At 46.7% G+C, this 20,744-nt stretch overlaps 1 protein-coding gene across 2 annotated transcripts in view; it reads right to left on the reverse strand.

The window, feature by feature from the left end:
* The window catches only part of MACROD1 (mono-ADP ribosylhydrolase 1), an 835,512-nt gene extending 829,309 nt beyond the window's left edge, over nucleotides 1-6,203 (reverse strand). For both annotated transcript variants that reach the window (XM_033956597.1, XM_033956599.1), the window contains exon 1: nucleotides 5,816-6,203. In XM_033956597.1, coding sequence (XP_033812488.1) covers nucleotides 5,816-6,104 — 289 coding nt within the window. In that variant the 5' untranslated portion in view covers nucleotides 6,105-6,203. The remainder of the gene's footprint in view (nucleotides 1-5,815) is intronic.
* Between the last annotated feature and the right edge of the window lie 14,541 nt (nucleotides 6,204-20,744).

Consider the following 20,744-nt stretch of genomic DNA (forward strand, 5'->3'; position numbering starts at 1 on the left):
TCCCTAGAAAAGCTGAAAAAAGGATTCAAAATGATCCTGCAATGGTGACTGGGTGAGAGTGATGAGAGTGATGAGAGTGATGAGAAGAATAGCACATCTGCTGTGGATGAAAGTGGGTGCTTAAATGTGGATGAAGGCCATGCCAGGGGAAGGGGGCAGCTAGGTCCATCTGTGAGGTCAGGGAGGTCTTTTCCTTGCTCTTGTACTTTTTCCCTGGGTCTGCTGAACTCTAAGCCATGCTGGGGAATCTGGCTGCAGCCCTGTGTGAAGGCAGTTGCATAGCAGAACTACTTTGCTTAGCACCCTGTAGGCACGACCATCAAAGATGGGGAGTAGAGTTGGAGTGTAGCATGAAATGATTTTATAATTCTGATATGAGTTAAAATATGTAGCCTGATATAGTTAATGTTACTGAAGTTATGAATTTTGAATTTGAATTATTACCTGACTCAATAGATCATTTATTCTGAGGGACTTAAAGTAAAAATTATATGGTTTTATAATTTTGCTTAGAGTTAAAATGGTTTTATAATTATTAATTTGATGGATTTAAAAGTGAATTTCTGATGTAGGCTTTGAGCCAGTACAGCTATCTTTTCAGAAAGGTGTTCAATAGAACACAAAAGGAAGGACTGAGCCAACTGCCTTCAGAAAGTGTTAAACCTGGCCAGGGTGGATAACAGGATGTAGGCCAGAAGACCAAATTCATCTCTGAACTAACAATAGAAGCTCATTTTTATGTTAAATGCACCTATTACAAAAGAAAGGACTGAGCCATCACCTTCACCTATTCAGATACCAGAACTAAACAGAACTGTAGATCAAACAAGAGCCTTTCACACCAAATTCATCTCTGGACTGCAAGATCAATAGAAGCCTCCACACCAAAGTCAACTCTGGTCTGCAAGATCAAACAAGAGCCCTTCACACCAAATTCATATCTGGGCTACTCCAATCAGCAAGAATAGAAGCTCTTCACTCCATTTTAAACCACCATTTTACATAGATTCACACCACATTCAGCAAGGACAAGTAACAATACTCTGAATTGGGATATACTTTCAAGCCATTGTAATTCAATTATCGCCCACCTAGGAACAGAGAATGGATTCTATTTTTAGAACAGGTGTCAGCCTTATAAATATGAGGGGCAAATCCTTTCTCAGAAGGGAAGATGCTCATTCTCCCTCTGGAACCAGCCTGGATCAAGCTACAATTCTTCTCCTCCCTGGATCACCATGCTGCTTCACTAGGCCATGCGGCCCCTGCTCCATTTTAAGGACTATTCACATTGTGAGTAACTTTTTGAATCCAGATAAATTATTCCTTCTGCTTTAGCAACATTTGCCTGAGTATTTCTGTTAATTCTTTGCTCAGAAGGTCCCATCTAACAACTGCCTACGTGCTTGATTAAAAATTTTCAGTTTGCTTATAAATGTTCCGAGTCTTAGTTCTTGAATAAGTATTCATATACCGTATTTGCCGGCGTATAAGACGACTTTTTAGTACCTTAAAATCCTCCCCAAAGTCGGGGGTCGTCTTATACGCCGGGTACAGTTTACATGCCCTTACTTGCGGGGCTGGATGTACTCAGTCGCGCGGCTCTTCTTCTCCCTACCTTCTCTGCTTGCAGCACAGAGCCGAACGGAAGTCTTCCCGACGTCAGCGCTGACGTCGGAGGGGAGGGAGGGCTTAAACAAAGCCCTCCCTCCCTCCGATGTCAGCGCTGACGTCGGGAAGACTTCCGTTCGGCTCTGTGCTGCAGGCATGGCAGGTAAGGAGAAGGAGAGTAGCCTCGCGGTACCAAGAGAGAGGGGCGGCCGCCCCGCCCCGGTTGCAGCACAGCCAGCCAGGTCCCCTTACTTTTGTGGCACTTCCCCGACCGACCGATAACAGCCCGGGTCCGACAATCCTCCCTGCCCTGTAGCCGCGAATCTAAATTACCTTCTTACAGCAGCTGTAAGAAGGTAATTTAGATTCGCGGTTAAGGGCAGGGAAGTTTGTCGGACCCGGGCTGTTGTCGGTCGGTAGGGGAAGTGCCACAAAAGTAAGGGGACCTAGCTGGCTGTGCTGCACCCGGGGCGGTAGAGAAGGAGGGGGGGGAGAAGGACGCTGAAATGCCATGGTGAAGACAGGGGGGGGGAAGGACTCTGAAAGCACTTGAAGACAGAGGAGGGAGAAGAACGCTGAAAGCACATGGGGGAATACAAAGGGGTGGAGAAAGAAGAAGGGGTCGTCTTATACGGCGAGTATAACACAAAACTCTATTTTTTAACTAAAAGTTGGGGGGTTGTCTTATACGCCCAGTCGTCCTATACGCCGGCAAATACGGTATATTTAATTGTTATTACAGAGCTGTTTAAATCAAGCGAGCTAACTTTCCCCAAATTAATAGTTCTTTATGAAATATATTCCTATGAGTGATATATTTTTATTGATGGAGATTAATAATAATTTTTATAATATATTTTAATGGTGGGGAGAATGTGGGCATTATTAGGACAGGAGCAGCATCCTAAAAACAGTGGACCATGCTCCCTCTGAGCCAAAGTTGTTGCCATTATTGCCCCTGCCAGAGGGAAGGCCTCTGAGAGGCTGGGAATAGGAGAAATAGGGCTCATGCAGCACATCACTTCCCTCAGCGGTTTAGGGACATCTCCTTCAGCTGGGGGAAGATGATATTGACATAGAGCTTCGTGAAATCTCCCTCAGTATTACTATTACTGGGCTCTGAGGGAAGGGAGATAATGGTGCCATAGAACTTTGGGAGACCTCCCCCAGAAGAACTGGTACTGGGCCTTAGGAAAAAGGGATGGCAGTGACACAGAGCTTCGGGAGACCTCTTCCAGCGATGCTGTACTGTGCTCTCAGGTATGGGAGATGGTGATGTTGCAGAGCTTTGGGAGATCTCCTCTAGTAGTGCCGAAACAGGATTCTGGTAGGGAAGGAGATCACGGTGCCACAAGGCTTCAGGAGACTTTCCCTAGTGGCCCCAGTACTGGGCCTTGGTGAGGGGTGAGGAGATGGCAATGCCATTAAGCTTCAGGAGACCTCCAACAGCGATGTCAATACTAGGCCCTGGGGAAAAAACATGGCAGTGCTGCAGACCTTCAGGATACGTCCCCCAGCAGTGCCAATACTGGACTCTGGGAGCAGGGAAACAGAGGTGATAGCATTGCTATTGCCATGTGATTAGCTGTTTGAGTAGAACCATCAGCTGAAGGAACTTCAGATTTTCTGGAAGTTCTTTCCTGAAACAGTATTGAAGACTTTATCTTTCTTTAGGGTTGTCTATTTATTTTTTGTGAGAGCCACACTTTACTTGGAGAACAAAAAACAGAAATAGGCAGGGGGAACTACAATGAGCACGGGAACTCCCACACACACCCAGTAAACTAAAAGGCTTATTTAGCTATAGGAGAAGATCTCCAACACACTGGATCAGTCAGATGTCATCATGAAGTATGCTTGCATATCGCCTGCTTGTCTCTGAAAACTAACAGAAACTCCTGGAGCTCATTAAATGTAAACAAAAAAGACAAAAGTATTTTTTTACCCGCCCTCTGAGTTTATTTTTATTTGTTATCAACTATCATAACATTATATATTAGATTTATATTTTGTGGTCCATAATCTGGCAAGAAAAATATTTTAGGAATGTTATACTTCCACAGAAGACAAAATCGCTTTTTTGTTTTTGTACATCTAGAGAACTATAATATGCCATGTCCTTCCTCTCCTTTCATCCCGGTTATATGTCTATTACCACCCCTCTGCCCTTGACCGTCAGAACAGTTCAATATACCCATCCTGGCCCACTAGACATAAAATTGCCCACCTGGTCTCTAAGAATCTTTTTTTATTTCCTTTATGGTACAGATTTATGTGTTTTATCTTAATACTGTCGGCATCTATTACAAAGCCGTGCTAATGGCCCCGAAGCCCATAGAGATTTAAAGGGCTTCGGGGCCATTGCCACGCGGCTTTGTAAAAGAGGCAGTGTGTGTGTGGGGGGTTGATTTTTCAGTATTTTAATTTATGCATATTGATGAATCACTTCATTTTACTATAGGAGTTTGATTTTATTGCCGTCCGTCTCTCTAGCCACTGGAAGAGAAACAATATATGAGCCACGACCCTTGGCCAAACCATTGTAAATTAAGAGGACAATTCTCAAAAGTCACCGTGCTCTTAATAATGGTTGCTAAACCAGTTCCAGCTGGTTTAGCGGGCCAGTATTTTACCAGCCAGTTATCAGAACGGCCTTTTCCAAGCTTCCTAGCAGTTTCTGACTCTGCCATGAATATGCAGTACAAGGTCATTAATATTAAAATGAGTTCATCAATATTTAAAGGAGCACTCCGGACAATTCTCTATCATCGCTAGGGGATTCCCTAACCTTGTGCCACATTTGTGGGCAACATTTTCCAACAGGGTCTGAGCTGTTGTAGCTTGATTGGCTTAAACACTAATAGGAAAGAAAAGCTCAACAGTTCTGAACCCCCCAAATTAAAAAAAAAAGAAAATAAGATCTCCAACCCTCCCCAACAACCCCGACAGGAGGGATTCCCACTCCCTCCCTCTATCAGTGATCCCCGACACCTCTGGCAGGAGGGATGCCCACTCCCTCCCACTGCTGGGGTCCAACTCCTACCCTCACCCCCCACCTTTTTGACAAAGACCAGCTGCAAGGATGCCTACTCTCTTCGGTGGGCCTTTCCCTTCACAGTGCATCCTGGGATGCACCTGGGAGGTGCCTAAGGCTCTGATTGGCCTTGGCGCTTAAAGCCCATCCCATGGCGCCTGGGTCAATCAGAGCCTTAGGCCCCTCACCGGTACATCCCAAGATGCAACGGGAAAGGGAAGGCCTGCCATTTTGAAGAGGCAAGTCTGCCAGTTGGAGGAAGTAGGCAAACCTCTGGCCGGCTTTTGTTAGAAAAACACGGGGTGGCGGGGGACCCTGGCGATGAGAGGGAGTAGGTACCCTCCTGCCCGGGTGGGGGGGGGGGTATAGGCAGGGGTTCTCAGGGTGTTTGGGATCACTAGCAGCAGGAGGGAGTGGGCATATCTCCTGCCGGGGTTGCAAAGGGTGTTAGGGGATCTGGGCAGCAGGGGTGTTGGTGGAAAGGGGGGACTTTTATTTCTGCTGCTCTCCCTGCCAGGTAATCAGCTAAGCTGGCTGGGGCTCAGTTGATCAGCAGCTTTGACATAAGGGAGGAGCTGTGCTTAGCAATTGCTCTTCTGCGCAATCGCTAGGCACAGTTCCTCCCACTCTTTATCAGCGATATTCCGCACAGATAACATGCATATAATTTGCATACTATTATACTGAGAACTGCCCGTAAAATAAAAGGCGCTCCCACTACGGGCACTACATCAACTCACCGGATTTTATTGGTGAGTTTTGAGAATCTTCCCCTATGTTTCTCATAGGCTCTCTTATTTTATTATAGGGTTTTGATTTTATTATTGCCAATCTCTCCAACCACTGGATAGAAAGGTATTTAAGCAATATATTGCATAGACCTTCGAAACCACTGTAAACTAAGTTGCTATGTTCTCTTCCAAATGCCCCCACCTTCTTCCTGCCTAAAGTCAATCCTAATTGGTAGTTCGAAGTAGGATTTCACCCCACTGCACGTCGAGACTTGTGATATTATTTACTGTAACTACCCAATAACATGAGCAACGGGAACAAAAAACTAGGACTGGCTTTGTGTCACCGACGACCTGCTTATGGAGCCCCGCCCTTCTCTCATTGCCTCCTCCCCCTGCCCTTTCTTTCCTAGTCATACAGGGGTACTCTTTCTCTTACATTTGGCTTCCTTCCAGCTGCCAGAGTCAGAGCTTAGGTCCGGCTTCCCACTGCCCTTGGTGGCCATGGTGGCGGAAGTCCAAAGCGAAGCCACAAGGACAGGAGCGAGGGGCGGCGGAGAACGCTGGAGCGGGTTGCTGAGGAACGGGGAAAGCGGAAGGCGCGCGGTGGCGCACCCGGAGAAGCGAGAGAGAACAGCTCGCGTGCTCACTCTGAGTGTGACCGTTGATCTGGCGCTCAGCGCATTCAGCCAGCCAGCAAACCTTGCCGGTATGCCAGCAGCACCCATCCTTTTATAGACTATACTTCGCGCGAAAAGTAGAGCCGCCCACTCTCAGGCCTGCAGCTGTCACTGCCTACCACGCGAAGTCAAGACTTTTATTTATATACCGATAAGTGCTTAAGAGCTGGCGCGCCACTTAGTATCCTTAGGCATACCGGGAGATGTAGTTCTCTGCCCACGTGGGGGCTCTGCTGTGCAGCAACTATTGATCTGTTACTCGTCCCTAGGTCTAATGAAGCCTTGCTCCAGTGCCAACTTGTGGAAGTATAGCAGGCTTATTCTACTGCATTCAATTAACATTTCAAAACGGTATATTCATCAGACTGGATTCAAAAAAGATAATGGTTTGATAATTTGTACTTAGCTTATTCGGGTCCTGCTAAGCTAGGGTTACCATATGGCTCCAGAAAAAGGAGGAGGGATTGAGACATCTGGGTTTTGCTTCCATTGAAAGTAAATGGAAGTAAAGACGATAGATTGAAATACCTGGGTTTTACTTTCATTGGAAGCAATGGAAGGAAAACCTGGATGTCTCAATCTGACCTCTTTTTTTTTCTGGAGCCATATGGTAACCCTATCTGACATGGACCACATTTTGCAAAAGTTACCTCAGGAAACCAACCTCCAACTGGCATTTCTGGTGCAAAAGGTACATCAGTCTTGACCAGTGAAGTTATTTTCCTCTCAACTACAAGTTGTGTTGAAGACATCATCTGCCTTTTTTGGCTCTGCTACTAGTACTACTGCTACTACTAATCATTTCTATAGCGCTACCAGACATAGGCAGCGCTGTACACCAAAAAACATGGAAGAGACGGTCCCTGACAAACTGGACAAAAGATGCATCTATACAAAGTGCTCAGGTGGGGGAGTTAGAGGGGAAAATGATAAGATAGATATCGGTGCTTAGCAGGTGGATTGGAGTTTGGAATTGAAAGCAGCTTCAAAAAAGTGAGCTTTTGAATCTGGATTAGAAAATGAATGGTATAAAACAAACTAAGGCCGGTACAGGGCAATCCTGCACAGTTTGTGTCCTTTATATAATAATTTGGTTTAGGATGAGCTGGGGAGGGCTTTGATTGAAGCTCCAGTGACAGGGTGGTTAGGATAGGCTGAAGTGGCTTCACTGGCAACTCCAGCAGTGGGAACCTGAAGACAGTATCGGACTGACTTCTATGGTCTATTGTCCAGAAATATTAAAGAAAACACAATTTAACAATGAATATACAGTATAATGAGTATGACTACTGGGGGAGACTGGATTGCCCATTTAGGTCTTTATCTGCTATCATTTACTATGTTACTACCAAGGCATACAGGGCAGCAAAATAGACGGGATGTAGTCTGGAGTTACCTGTAGAGGAGAAGGGTACAGATAAGAGAGACTTACCAGATGAACAATGTACCTGGGGGAGAGTGTAGGGAGAGAGGAGAGATATTGAGGAGCTGTAGAGTGAATAAACTTGTAGGACAGTAAGAGGAGTTTAAACTGCGGAAACGGAGAGGGATAGTGTGGGCATAGTGACATTGGTGGAATATGAGTTGTGCAGCAGAGTTCTGGACAGATTTAAGGGGGGAGAGATGGTTTAGTGGAAGGCCAGTAAGAAGAAAGTTGCAATAGAATTGTATACCGCTATAGCACTTTGGTTTTTTAGCAGTATAGAGAGAGGAAGGGTTGGATTTTAGCAATGTTGTAGAGAAAGAAATGACAGGTTTTGGTGGTCTGTTGGATTTGTGAAGAGTAGGAGATAGATGAATTGAACATTACCTCAAGGTTACAAGCTGATGAAACGGGGAGGATGAGGGCATTGTTCATAGAAATAGAGAATGGGAGGAGAGGAGAGGCGGGTTTAGGAGGAAAGATGAGGAGCTTAGTCTTGGCCATGTTTAATTTTAGATGGCGGTGAGACATTCAGGTAGCGATGTCTGAAAGGCAGGTTGAGACCCAGGCCTGAATGTCAAGATTTCAGATGTAAAGATCTGTGAGTTGGCATACAGGTGATACATAAAGCTATGGGAGGAGATTAGAGCACCAATGGAAAACATGTAGTTGGAAAAAATAAGTGATTCCAGGACGGCCCTGAGATACATCAAATTAGGCACACCGACTGACAGCTAAAGGTGCAGTGGGAAAAAGAGGAAGAGAACCATGAGATAACAGAGCCCTGAAACCCAAGCGAGGACAGCGTATCGATGAGTAAGTGGTGATTTACCGTGTCAAAAGCTGAAGATATATCAAGGAGGATGAGGATGGAGTACAGTAAAGGCCTTTGGATTTGGCCATGAGGAAAAGTCTAAAGACTGTTATTGAGACAAACATGGGGGAAGCCACTGCTTGTCCTGGATCAGTAGCATGGAATGTTGCTACTATTTGGGTTTTTGGTAGGTACTAGTGACTTCGATTGGCCACCATGAAGGTAGATTACAGGGATAGATAGATCATTGGTCTGACCCCGTAAGGCTATTCTTATGTTCTTAGACTTTTGTAAAGGTAGTTTCTGTAGATTGAAGAGGGCGAAAGCCTGATTGAAGTGAGTCATGGATAGCTTGAGATGAAAACAGCACGTTTAAGGAGCTTGGATAAGAAGTGGAGGAGGGAGACGGAACGATAGTTGGAAGGGCAGGTAGGGTTCAGGGAGGGTTTTTTGAGGAGTGGCGTAACAACGGGCATCAGGCACAGTTGTAGTGGAGAATGTTAGAAACATAGAAATAGACGGCAGATAAGGGCCATGGCCCATCCAGTCTGCCCACCCCAATGACCCTCCCTATCTATCTCTGAGAATAGATCCCACATGTCTATCTCATTTGGCCTTAATCTGGCACGCTGCTGGCCTCAATGACCTGAAGTGGAAGACTGTTCCAGCGATCAGCCACCCTTTCAGTGAAGAAGAACTTCCTAGTGTCACCGTGCAGTTTCCCGCCCCTGATTTTTTATGGATGCCCCCTTGTTGCCGCGGGACCCTTGAAAAAGAAGATATCTTCTACCTCGATGCGGCCCGTGAGATACTTGAATGTCTCGATCATATCTCCCCTCTCTCTACGTTCCTCGAGTGAGTAGAGCTGTAACTTCCCTAACCGCTCCTCATATGGGAGATCCTTGAGTCCCGAGACCATCCGGGTGGCCATTCTCTGGACTGATTCCAGTCTCAGCACATCCTTACGGTAATGCGGCCTCCAGAATTGCACACAGTACTCCAGGTGTGGTCTCACCATGGATCTATACAATGGCATAATGACTTCAGGTTTACGGCTGACGAAACTCCTGCGTGTGCAACCTATGATTTGCCTTGCTTTGGATGAAGCTTGCTCCACTTGATTTGCAGTCTTCATGTTTTCACTGACAATCACCCCTAAGTCTCTTTCTGCTTCAGTTCTTGTCAGGATCTCGCCATTTAGGGTGTAAGTCTTGCATGGATTTTGGCTTCCCAGGTGCATGACTTTGCATTTTTTGGCATTGAAACTGAGTTGCCAGGATCTAGACCGGCGCTCCAGTAGAAGTAGGTCATGCATCATGTCGTCTGCCATTGAATTTTTGTCTGTTGTGCTTTTGCTCACTACATTGCTTAGTTTGGCATCATCGGCGAATAATGTTATTTTACCTTGGAGCCCTTCTGCCAAGTCTCTTATATAGATGTTGAACAGGATCGGGCCCAGGACAGAGCCCTGTGGCACTCCACTTATCACCTCCGACATTTCGGAAGGGGTGCCGTTCACCACTACCCTCTGAAGCCTACCTCCAAGCCAGTTCCCCATCCATTTGGTCAATGTGTCGCCCAATCCTAAAGAACTCATCTTGCTCAGCAACCTGCGGTGTGGTACGCTATCAAATGCTTTGCTGAAGTCCAGGTAAATGATGTTCAGGGACTCCCCAACATCCAGCTTCCTCGTCACCCAGTCAAAGAAGCTGATCAGGTTGGATTGGCAGGATCTCCCCTTAATAAATCCATGTTGGCGGGGATCCTGTAGATTCTCCTCGTTCATGATCCTATCCAATTGGCGTTTGATTAGAGTTTCCATTAGTTTGCTCACTATTGATGTGAGACTCACTGGTCTGTAGTTTGCCATCTCCATCCTGGAGTCTTTCTTGTGGAGTAGAATGACGTTAGCCATCTTCCAGTCCATCGGGACGTTACCTGTACTAAGGGAGAGATTGAAGAGCGCGGATAGCGGTTCCGCCAAGACATCACACAACTCCCTGAGCAACCTGGGGTGTAGGTTGTCAGGCCCCATTGCCTTGTTAACCTTGATTTTTGACAGCTCGTAGTAGATAGAGAGGACAACAATATGAAAGATAGTGATGAGTAGATGGGTGGGGATGGGATCAGAGGAACAGTTGGTGAGGAGGAAAGAAAATTTGCAGTTTCCTCAGTGATTTCAGGAAAGGAAGAGGAGGTGGCGAAGGCTGAGGAGGTGGCTCGGTCATAGTCGATTGAGATGGACTCCTCAGGCTGTTTTACCCCTGATCAAGCCAGATTGAACTTGGTGGAGCACCCGTGTGTCACGGGGCACATGAGCAAGGTTAGGAGCGATGAACTTCGCTCCCCTCTGGTCCCTCCAGGGCTGTGGAGTCATAAATAGCTCATGTTTCAAGGGGAAAAAATCCTAGATCCCTCAGATAGCAAAGCACAGGTGTTTGGAACAGTGCAAGGAGGGACTTTGAAACCCCTGGTTTAAGACAATGGGAAGAAAGTGAAGGAGTGAACTTCTAAACTGTGTTTTGATAAAAAGCTCCTGGGGCCAAATGTACTAAAGCCAGCAATTGCCGCTAACCCTGTTTTAACAGTTTTAGCAATGATCACATTTGCCGACCCAATGCAGAAAACGACTCACCACCTGGTTTTTCTGCAGGATTGCTCATTCCACGATCTGATCTTGCAAATAAGTTGATTAATATTAAAATGCCATGTAATCTAGTAGAGCAAATGATGCTCTAACATAGCTTCCCGATGCACTAAAAAAGTGATCGTTTTTAGAGATTCAAAAAGCAGTCTCCTGCCACTCAAATCCCTTATTCTTTCCCTTCCCCCCCCCAAAAAAAAAAAAAAGGCAGGAGGGATGCCCACTCCCTCCTGCCACTGGAGGTACTCCCCCGTACCTTTTTAGAGAAGTAGGAGCGGGAGGGAAGCTCAGTCCGTCCCACACCTAAGCCCGCCAGACTGCTTTTTGGGGCTTCCCCTGCCTCTCAGCTGTTCGGGCTTCCCCGGCCGGCTCTACACATGTGTGAGAGTCGCTCTCACAGCGACCATCGTACGGCAGAGTTGGGGATTACAAACATCCATGTGAATCATTTGCATGCAGACTTTTTAGTGCACCAATAGCTCTTTTTGAATCAGCCAAAAAATCAGATTGGTGTAGACCAGTGATCTCAAACTCAAACCCTTTGGAGGGCCACATTTTGGATTTGTAAGTACTTGGGAGGGCCACAGAAAAACATAGTTAATGTCTTATTAAAGAAATGACAACTTTGCATGAGGTAAGTACCTACAAATCCAAAATGTGGATTATCTGAAATTATCAAAAGCAATTAAGGAAATATTTATAAGATATAGTTTATAAATCTTTCCTTAATTGCTTCTGATAATTTCAGCTATACATAGCTGAAAGCAGTGCAACATGCAGAAAGTAAAAAACTATCAAGTACCAACTGCAAGAGACAAGATTTTGGGCCAACTATTTTGAGGCCCTCGGTATAAAGATTGATTCTTTATGGAAAATTTGTGCCTTAAGTGTCCGGCGGTCGCATCCTGTAACCGGGACTGTGGTTTGAGCGAGACTCAACAGCGCCCCTCAGTGGTTACAAAAACAATAGCACTAGCGTGTGACCCAGACTGGAGTCACCCTGCAGGCTTGGACTGACACCAATAGGAAAAACAAAAATAAACCACAATCTTCTCAAAAAGGAAGTAAATCAAAATCTCAGGTTTATTCCTTCCAAAGCATCAAAGTCAGGATAATTATGAGTTCCACAGAACAGGTAAGTAGAACATCCAACTTCAAATTGTTCAAATTCCAAAAGTAAGAGTAATAAACAGTTCAAACATAAAGTCCCAAAGTGTTTTTCTTTTTCACACCTGAGGTTTGTGCTCACCTCAGCATTCAAATCAGCCTGCTCCTAAGCAGGATATTCAGTTCATCAAAAAAAAAACAATAGGGTTTAAGGCACTGGATACCCTATTCTTAGTGCTTCAAAGTGAAGCCTCTGGCAGCCTTTCACTAAACTGCCAGGCAATGGAGAGTGCCTTAGGTTTGCTTTCAATTAGCTATCATATAGCCTACAAAATTGCCCTCCCAGGTAACAGCAAACCTCTCCCAAATCAGACACTATCAGCTTCACAAAAAAAGGCAAAAACAGCAAAAGAAAAGAAAAGCAAAATCCCAAAAGGTTCAGCTTCAATAAACAGTCTCTCAAACAAAGCAAGCTGAAACACACTCACAGTTTCTGTCAATTAGGATCTGCAGCTGGTGGAAAGACCAACCTCCATGGCTTCCTCAGTAGGACTCACTTCTTCAGGCAGGTTGTCAAGTTCCATTGGAAGTTCAGTGTCAGAAAGAACTTCCTCCAGCAATTCACCAGCCTCCTGTACCTCCATGGGTGAGGCTGTATCACCCCTGCTTGGCCCGAGGAGACTCTTAGGGAAGAAAGGTCTGAACCTTCTTCCTAGCCTGCCTCTCTGCTTGTGCTCAGCTACTGGTTTATGTACTGCAGGGGCACGCCCTACTCTACCTGAGTCAGCAGACCTGCCTGTGGCTCTTGGGCTCCTCCTGTGGTGACCTAGATAGTGTTCTTGCAGCAGGTCCCTAGAGATTTCAGGCTCCCTCTGGTGGTTAACCTGCAAATCACCCCTAGAACAATCCTTGTACATTCCCTTCCGGGTTTTCTTCTGTGTCTTAGTGGGAACTTCAGCTGGAACCAGGCCAGGCATGAAGTCTGTCTGGTTACATACCCCCTCCCTTAAATGATGCTTATCCCTAAAAGCATGGGGTTTATCAGAATTTTCAGGGATCCGTGACAGAACATCTACGTTAGTATTCAGACTCCCTGGGCGATGAACCACAGAGAATCTGAAAGTTTGTAAGGTTAAGTACCAGCGAGTAAGGCGAGCGTTGTTATTCCGCATGGTACCCAACCATTTAAGAGCTGCGTGGTCGGTGACTAACGTGAAGTGCTTTTCTCCTAAATAATGCTCCAGTGTCTGCATGGCCCACTTTGCTGCTAAGCACTCTAGTTCTACCACGGCATAATTTCTCTCGTTGGGGTGTAACTTACGGCTCAGATATAGGACAGGGTGCTCTGTGCCCTGACTTTCCTGGCTGAGTACAGCTCCCAATCCACATCCAGATGCGTCTGTCTGAAGGACAAGGGGCTTACTGAAATCAATAGCTGCCAACACCGGCTGCCTCCACAGACTGTCCTTCAAGTCCATAAACGCTTTCACCCCATCCTTCCCCCAGTGCAACACATCCGGGACGTCCTTCCTTAACATATTTGTCAGAGGGGTGGCCCTAGTGGCAAAGTCAGGTATAAATCTCCTATAATACCCCAATAGGCCCAAAAACCCTCGCAATTGTTTTTTTGTGCCAGAACGGGGATATTCCTGGATACACTTTACCTTATCTATCAAAGGTTTTACCTGTCCGCGGCCCACTGTGTACCCCAAATACCTGACCTCTCGCTGGCCCAGAAAACACTTTTTCGGGTTAACAGTGAAGCCTGCCTTCCTTAAGGCTTTCAACATTGCCGTAACATGCTCTAAATGTAATTGCCAAGAAGGTGAGTATATTATCACATCTTCCAGGTAGGCCTCGGCGTAGGCATGGTGACCCCTTAAAACTTCATTTACTGCCCTTTGACAAGTCGCAGCTGCCCCATGCAGTCCAAACGGCATGCGGGTGAATTGGTATAACCCATACGGAGTGCTGAAGGCAGTTTTGGGTTTAGCACTATGGGTCAAAGGAATCTGCCAATACCCTTTAGTCAGGTCAATGGTGGAAAGATACTGGGCCTGACCTAATTTATCCAGCAATTCGTCTACTCTGGGCATGGGAAAAGCATCGAATTGTGACACTTCATTGACCTGTCTGAAGTCGATGCAGAACCTAGGCGAGCCATCTGCCTTTGGGACGATAACTATGGGGCTGCATCAGGGGCTTTGTGAAGGCTCAATAACCCCTAGGGAGAGCATTTCCTGGACTAGTTCACAGACCAGCTTCTTCTTCTCTTCCGAGAGGCGATAAGGCCTCACTCGGACTACTTTACCAGGACTGGTAATGATGTGTGTAACCCCCTTAGTACGTCCCGGGACAGATGAAAATACATCAGAGAATTGGCCAATGAGTGTCTGTACTTGACGAGTCTGTGATGCAGACAACTCTTTCCCTATATTCACCTTTCCAGTCTGCTATCTGGGGTCCTAGATCGTCCTCTTGGCAGCGCTGAGCTATAAGAGCTAAGGCTTCTCTATCCTTCCAGGCCTTTAAAAGATTAACGTGATATGTTTGTTCCCGGCCTTGCTCCTCCTTAACTCTATAACTCACCGGTCCTGCTTTCCCAATAATCGTTGCGGGACCCTTCCAATGGGCTAGAAATTTATGAGGATCTGAGGGCACCAATATTAATACCCTGTCCCCTATCGAGAATTGGCGTTCTTTAGCTCCCCGGTCATAGTAGACTTTTTGCTTCTTCTGAGCCCACTCGAGGTTTTCCCGTCCCAATTTGGACACTTGTGCCAGACTTTTCTTTAACCGAGACAGATAAGAAATAATATTTGTTCCTGTCTCTTCGGGAGGGTCCCAACCCTCCTTAATCACATCTAGAAGTCCCCTGGGAGCCCGCCCATATAATAATTCAAATGGACTAACCCCCAGGAAGTCCTGTACTTTTTCCCTAGCAGCAAATAGCACGAAGGGAATAAACAGGTCCCAATCCCTCAGATTGTCCTCTAACCCCTTCTTTAACATATGCTTTAGGGATTGATTGAACCTCTCAACTAACCCATTGGCCTGAGGGTGGTAAGCAGAGGTTCGGATATGCCTCACCCCGAGTACCTTCCAGAATTCCTCCATTTCCCTGGACAAGAAATTGCTTCCCCGGTCAGAAAGGACTTCCCTCGGAAAACCTATGGTAGAGAATAACCCCATGAGTTCCTTCATCAATACCCCCGAGGTAGTCTTCCGCAAAGGAAAAGCCCAAGGAAATCTGGTGGCCACATCCATTACCACAAAAATGAATTGGTAACCCCTAGGGGTCTTTTCCAAAGGTCCTACAATGTCCATGGCTAACCGCGAGAGAGGTTCTTCCACCACAGGTATAGGGACAAGAGGCGCCCGTGCTGGCTTGCTCAAAGCCAGCCTCTGGCATGTAGGACAAGATTTACAGAAATCATCAATTTCTTGTCTCCAACCAGGCCAGTAGAACCTCTGCTGTACCTGTACCTGAGTGGCCTGAATCCCTTTATGTCCTGCTAAGGGTGAGTCATGGGCAGTTTGCAAAATGGCCTTCCTAAATCCCTTGGGAACCACTAACTGTTCCCCTCCTCCGTCCTGGTCTGTAGTGCCAGCTCTTTCTTTATAAAGGAGGCCACGTATAACCCTCAAGCCTGATCCAGCAGATTGGGGTCCTGTAGCTTGGAGCCACAGTTCCCTCAATGAAGGGTCAGCCTTCTGCTCCTGGCCAAACATAGGGAAGGTATTACTAATTTCCTGTGGGAGACTAGGGAATTCTTTCCTTCGCTCAGTTTGTCTAATATTCTGGGCCCTCTGTTGTTGTTGTCTCCTCTTCTGTGCCCTGGAGGACCTAGCCTGCGTCTGCGCCGCCGGTCTAATCACACCCTTTTTAAAGGGAAAAACTTCTCCCAACGGGGTCTCAGGCTCCAGGCTAGGCCTTCCTTGAGAACGGGTGTTCACCAACCCCTGCTTGGTTTGCAAACACTCTTCTAACCCGGCCCAATCCTGTCCCAAAACTATTTCATAAGGGACCCCGGGAATTAAGGCCATCGGTACCTTGTATACACGGTCCCTATGTAGGAGGGTAGTCGGTCTAAGGGTATAGTGAGCACTGTCTCCATGAATGCATTTAATCACCACTTTGCCTGCCCCAAATGACTCTTTTATCCCCAGGAAAGATCCTTTTCCAGAATGGAACAGCCATCATGGACTGATCTGCCCCTGTATCCACCAAAGCCTTCACCACCTGGCCCCCTACTGATACATCGATAAGGTATTTAACCTCACCCCCATTTCCAGGAGCCTTTGAACCTAACATGCTATGATGGTCAGTCGGCTCTTTCTCCTTGGACACCTGGGTCTGCTTATTTTGAACCTTGGTTTTAACTTCAGGATTAGAGGCCCTACAAAACTGTTGTGTGTGTCCTGGTTTTCCACACCTGTAACACCTTCTGTCCCCACCCTGAGTGTTAGGTTTAGGACTTGGACCACAGGGATCCTTAACCTGAGGCTTCTTACCCCAACCTTTGCCTAACTCCCGTGGGTTCGGTCTAGGTGTGTGCTCAGATAAGGGACTCATGTTCTCCCCAGAAGGTTCTTGGGCATCTAGAAACGCTTCAGCTACTTCCAGAACTTGTCCTAGAGTTTTACAGTTCTGTCTCTTAATCCAGGACCTGATGTTCTTTGGGACAGCTTCTAACATTTGTTCCTTCACTATTTCTGTGAATAAAGCCCTGGCATCATTCAGAACCGGCTGTAGCCATTTTTCAGCCAGTTTGGTGACAAGCTGAAGCAAAGCTTTAGGCCGTTCTGCATGAAGCATTGTGATTGCCCTGAACTTCTGTCTATAGTGTTCTGTGGTAAAGCCTAAGTAATCCAGAATATGGGCTTTCACTACGGGGTAGCTATTGGCATGCTCTGGGCCTAGGGTCTGGAATGCCGCTAGAGTCTCCCCGGCCAGGCAGGGCAATAACCGGTACACCCATTGCTCTGGAGGCCTTCCGGCAGCCACAGCAATTCTTTCAAAAGAATTAAGGAAATCGTCCGGTGCATCTCCAGGCGCTATCTTGCATAAATTTAAATGCGATAATGGGTTAGGTCCTACCGGAGCTGGAACAGATACAGCTGGTAGTGTCTGTTCTCCCTGCTGTATAGCAGTCGGTTGAAGAAATTGCGAAAAAACTTTGGCCTGGTCCTGCATTGTGGAAATCAGTTCCCCATGCTGCCGCATCATTGCCTCCTGGTTCGCCTGCCAGCGTTCCTCGCTCGACTTCAGGATAGCCTTCAGGTCATCACACTGCCGCTGCCGTTCTCCGGCTAATGTGGCTAGTAACTGGGCCTGCTCCATCACGACCACCTACAAAACAAACAACAAGACAAGGGAACCCAAGTGTGGCCGCTTGGAAAGAGTGTTCCTCCCTCACTAGCCTTCCCACAGTTTCCAGTCCTCCCCAACCAGCACCACTTTATCCTCACCAGCTACCCCTAGGTACTCTTACCAGAGGTACTGATGAGTTTTCGCATTCGTGCTGATTGGGTGCACCGCCAGTGCTGTCTCCGGTCTGGAACTGGTTTCCGGCTCGGTCCACTGGTCCCTCTGGGTCCTCCTGGAACTCGGCTCTGGAACTCTGGTCCGGCTCTCTCCCCCTATGAACTCCAACTGAGCTCCTCGCTGCACTCCTCCACAGGATATGCTGCTGTCTTTATCCTCGCTTCCGCCTTCCGGTTAGAAACTCCTCCTCCGAATAGGTTACAGGAAACTCCTCAGATAAAGTACTCCAAAAGATATGCTTCTCCAAACAATTAGAAAATAGTTCAATAGTTCCAATTTCAAAATAACAGAAAGTTAAATATGCTTTCTCCAGCACAAGTTCAAAATGGCACAGCAAAAAGAAAAACTTTTTTTTTTTTTTTTAATTGCAGTACCTCGGTGTCGCCTGCAGGAGGTGCAATATCCCACTCCTGATACCAAATCTATGTAACCGTGACTGTGGTCTGAGCGAGACTCAACAGCGCCCCTCAGTGGTTACAAAAACAATAGCACTAGCGTGTGACCCAGACTGGAGTCACCCTGCAGGCTTGGACTGACACCAATAGGAAAAACAAAAATAAACCACAATCTTCTCAAAAAGGAAGTAAATCAAAATCTCAGGTTTATTCCTTCCAAAGCATCAAAGTCAGGATAATTATGAGTTCCACAGAACAGGTAAGTAGAACATCCAACTTCAAATTGTTCAAATTCCAAAAGTAAGAGTAATAAACAGTTCAAACATAAAGTCCCAAAGTGGTTTTCTTTTTCACACCTGAGGTTTGTGCTCACCTCAGCATTCAAATCAGCCTGCTCCTAAGCAGGATATTCAGTTCATCAAAAAAAAAAACAATAGGGTTTAAGGCACTGGATACCCTATTCTTAGTGCTTCAAAGTGAAGCCTCTGGCAGCCTTTCACTAAACTGCCAGGCAATGGAGAGTGCCTTAGGTTTGCTTTCAATTAGCTATCATATAGCCTACAAAATTGCCCTCCCAGGTAACAGCAAACCTCTCCCAAATCAGACACTATCAGCTTCACAAAAAAAGGCAAAAACAGTAAAAGAAAAGCAAAATCCCAAAAGGTTCAGCTTCAATAAACAGTCTCTCAAACAAAGCAAGCTGAAACACACTCACAGTTTCTGCCAATTAGGATCTGCAGCTGGTGGAAAGACCAACCTCCATGGCTTCCTCAGTAGGACTCACTTCTTCAGGCAGGTTGTCAAGTTCCATTGGAAGTTCAGTGTCAGAAAGAACTTCCTCCAACAATTCACCAGCCTCCTGTACCTCCATGGGTGAGGCTGTATCATCCCTGCTTGGCCCGAGGAGACTCTCAGGGAAGAAAGGTCTGAACCTTCTTCCTAGCCTGCCTCTCTGCTTGTGCTCAGCTACTGGTTTATGTACTGCAGGGGCACGCCCTACTCTACCTGAGTCAGCAGACCTGCCTGTGGCTCTTGGGCTCCTCCTGTGGTGACCTAGATAGTGTTCTTGCAGCAGGTCCCTAGAGATTTCAGGCTCCCTCTGGTGGTTAACCTGCAAATCACCCCTAGAACAATCCTTGTACATTCCCTTCCGGGTTTTCTTCTGTGTCTTAGTGGGAACTTCAGCTGGAACCAGGCCAGGCACGAAGTCTGTCTGGTTACAATCCGCAACCGCCTTCAGCTTTCACCTCCTCCAGCACCGGACACATTCACAAGCTGCACTGCCTCCAAAGGTTACCTTACGTTCTGGAACGTTGCCCGCCTCACTGCTGTAACCTCACGCAAGGGCTTTCCTTCATCTGTACGTTATTGTGAGGTGGAGTGGAGAGGACAATCATGTGCAAACTCAGGAAAGCACTTGTGTGAGGATGCACTGTGAAGCGGGCATCGTTCCAGAACGTGACCGTCGGACACGTAAGGCACAAGTTTTCCATAAAGAATCATTGTTTATAATACCGAGGGCCACAAAATAGTACCTAGCGGGCCATAAGTTTGAGACCACTGGTGTAGACCCACACAGTCTTACTGATCCCCTTATTGCATCTAGGCCTGCGTTTCCATGTGGACCAGGGGTAGGCCATAGACTTTGAGGCACCTCTAGAACTGCTACAGATTTCTAGCAGTTTCCAGAGCTCAGGCTAGCCTTGGTAGGGTTACCAGATGTCTGGATTTACCCGGGCATGTCCTCTTTTTAGAGGACTGGTTGGCTTTTCAAAACCCAGCACTTTGGGTTTTGAAATGCTTTGAGGGTGGGACCGCATCTGCGGGTGCAACACGGTGATATCACGCATGTGTGTGACATCAGCGCATCACACCTGCTCATGCTGAAGAGGCCCTCCAAACATGGCTTCAAGCTTGAGGAGGTTTGGGTGGTGGGATTGGGGCGGAACAGGGCATGACTTGGGCAGAACAAGGTGGAGCGGGGCTTTTACTCATTTAAAATCTGGTAACCCTAAGCCTTGGGACTGCTTGGAGGGTGGTGGTTTGTGACCTCACTCCAGAGGAGTCTTAAACCCTGGGCAGGAGCTGTTGTCTTTTGGAAAACCCAGAACTAACTAATCACTTCTATTAAGCCAGGCCTATTCCAGACCAACAGGGCTGTGTTGGGACTATACTCTAGGATCCTTCCAACATGGAGGATTCCTAAACTTTAGAGCAGGGGTGTCCAACCTTTTGGCTTCCCTGGGCCGCATTGGCCGAAAAAAAATTTTCTGGGGCCGCACAAACACTGCAGCAAGACAGAGAAGGGAGCTGGTAAGACAGTAAACACCTGGGGGTAGCAGAGGAAAACACTGCATCGCCCTCAACCGGGGCCACACAAAATACTTCACGGGGCCGCAGGTTGGACACCCCTACTTTAGAGTCAAGTATACCTGAGTCTGGATATGCATACCATTCTATTGGAGTTGTTTATGAAACTGTTGCTGTTTAAGGATATTGCCTCTTCTGAATTTATCTAAGGAGAAGTAAAGGTTCAGTTATTCAGCAAATCTTCTGGTGTGGTCTACAGTTATTGGAGCGAGAGAGAGAGAAAGGAACAAGTTTGATTAATGCTTGCTCGGGAGCTCAGTTGTGAAAGTTGGCTCCTGCTTTGGGTCCTCAAAATACACACTTAGAAAACATTATGTGCACTCTGCCAGCATTTGGAAGACCAAAGGGTTACAATATTGCAAATTAGCACTTTGCAAAATAAAATAA

This window comes from Geotrypetes seraphini, chromosome 8 (assembly GCF_902459505.1).
Source record: "Geotrypetes seraphini chromosome 8, aGeoSer1.1, whole genome shotgun sequence".
In the NCBI taxonomy this organism is placed as follows: Eukaryota; Metazoa; Chordata; class Amphibia; order Gymnophiona; family Dermophiidae; genus Geotrypetes; species Geotrypetes seraphini.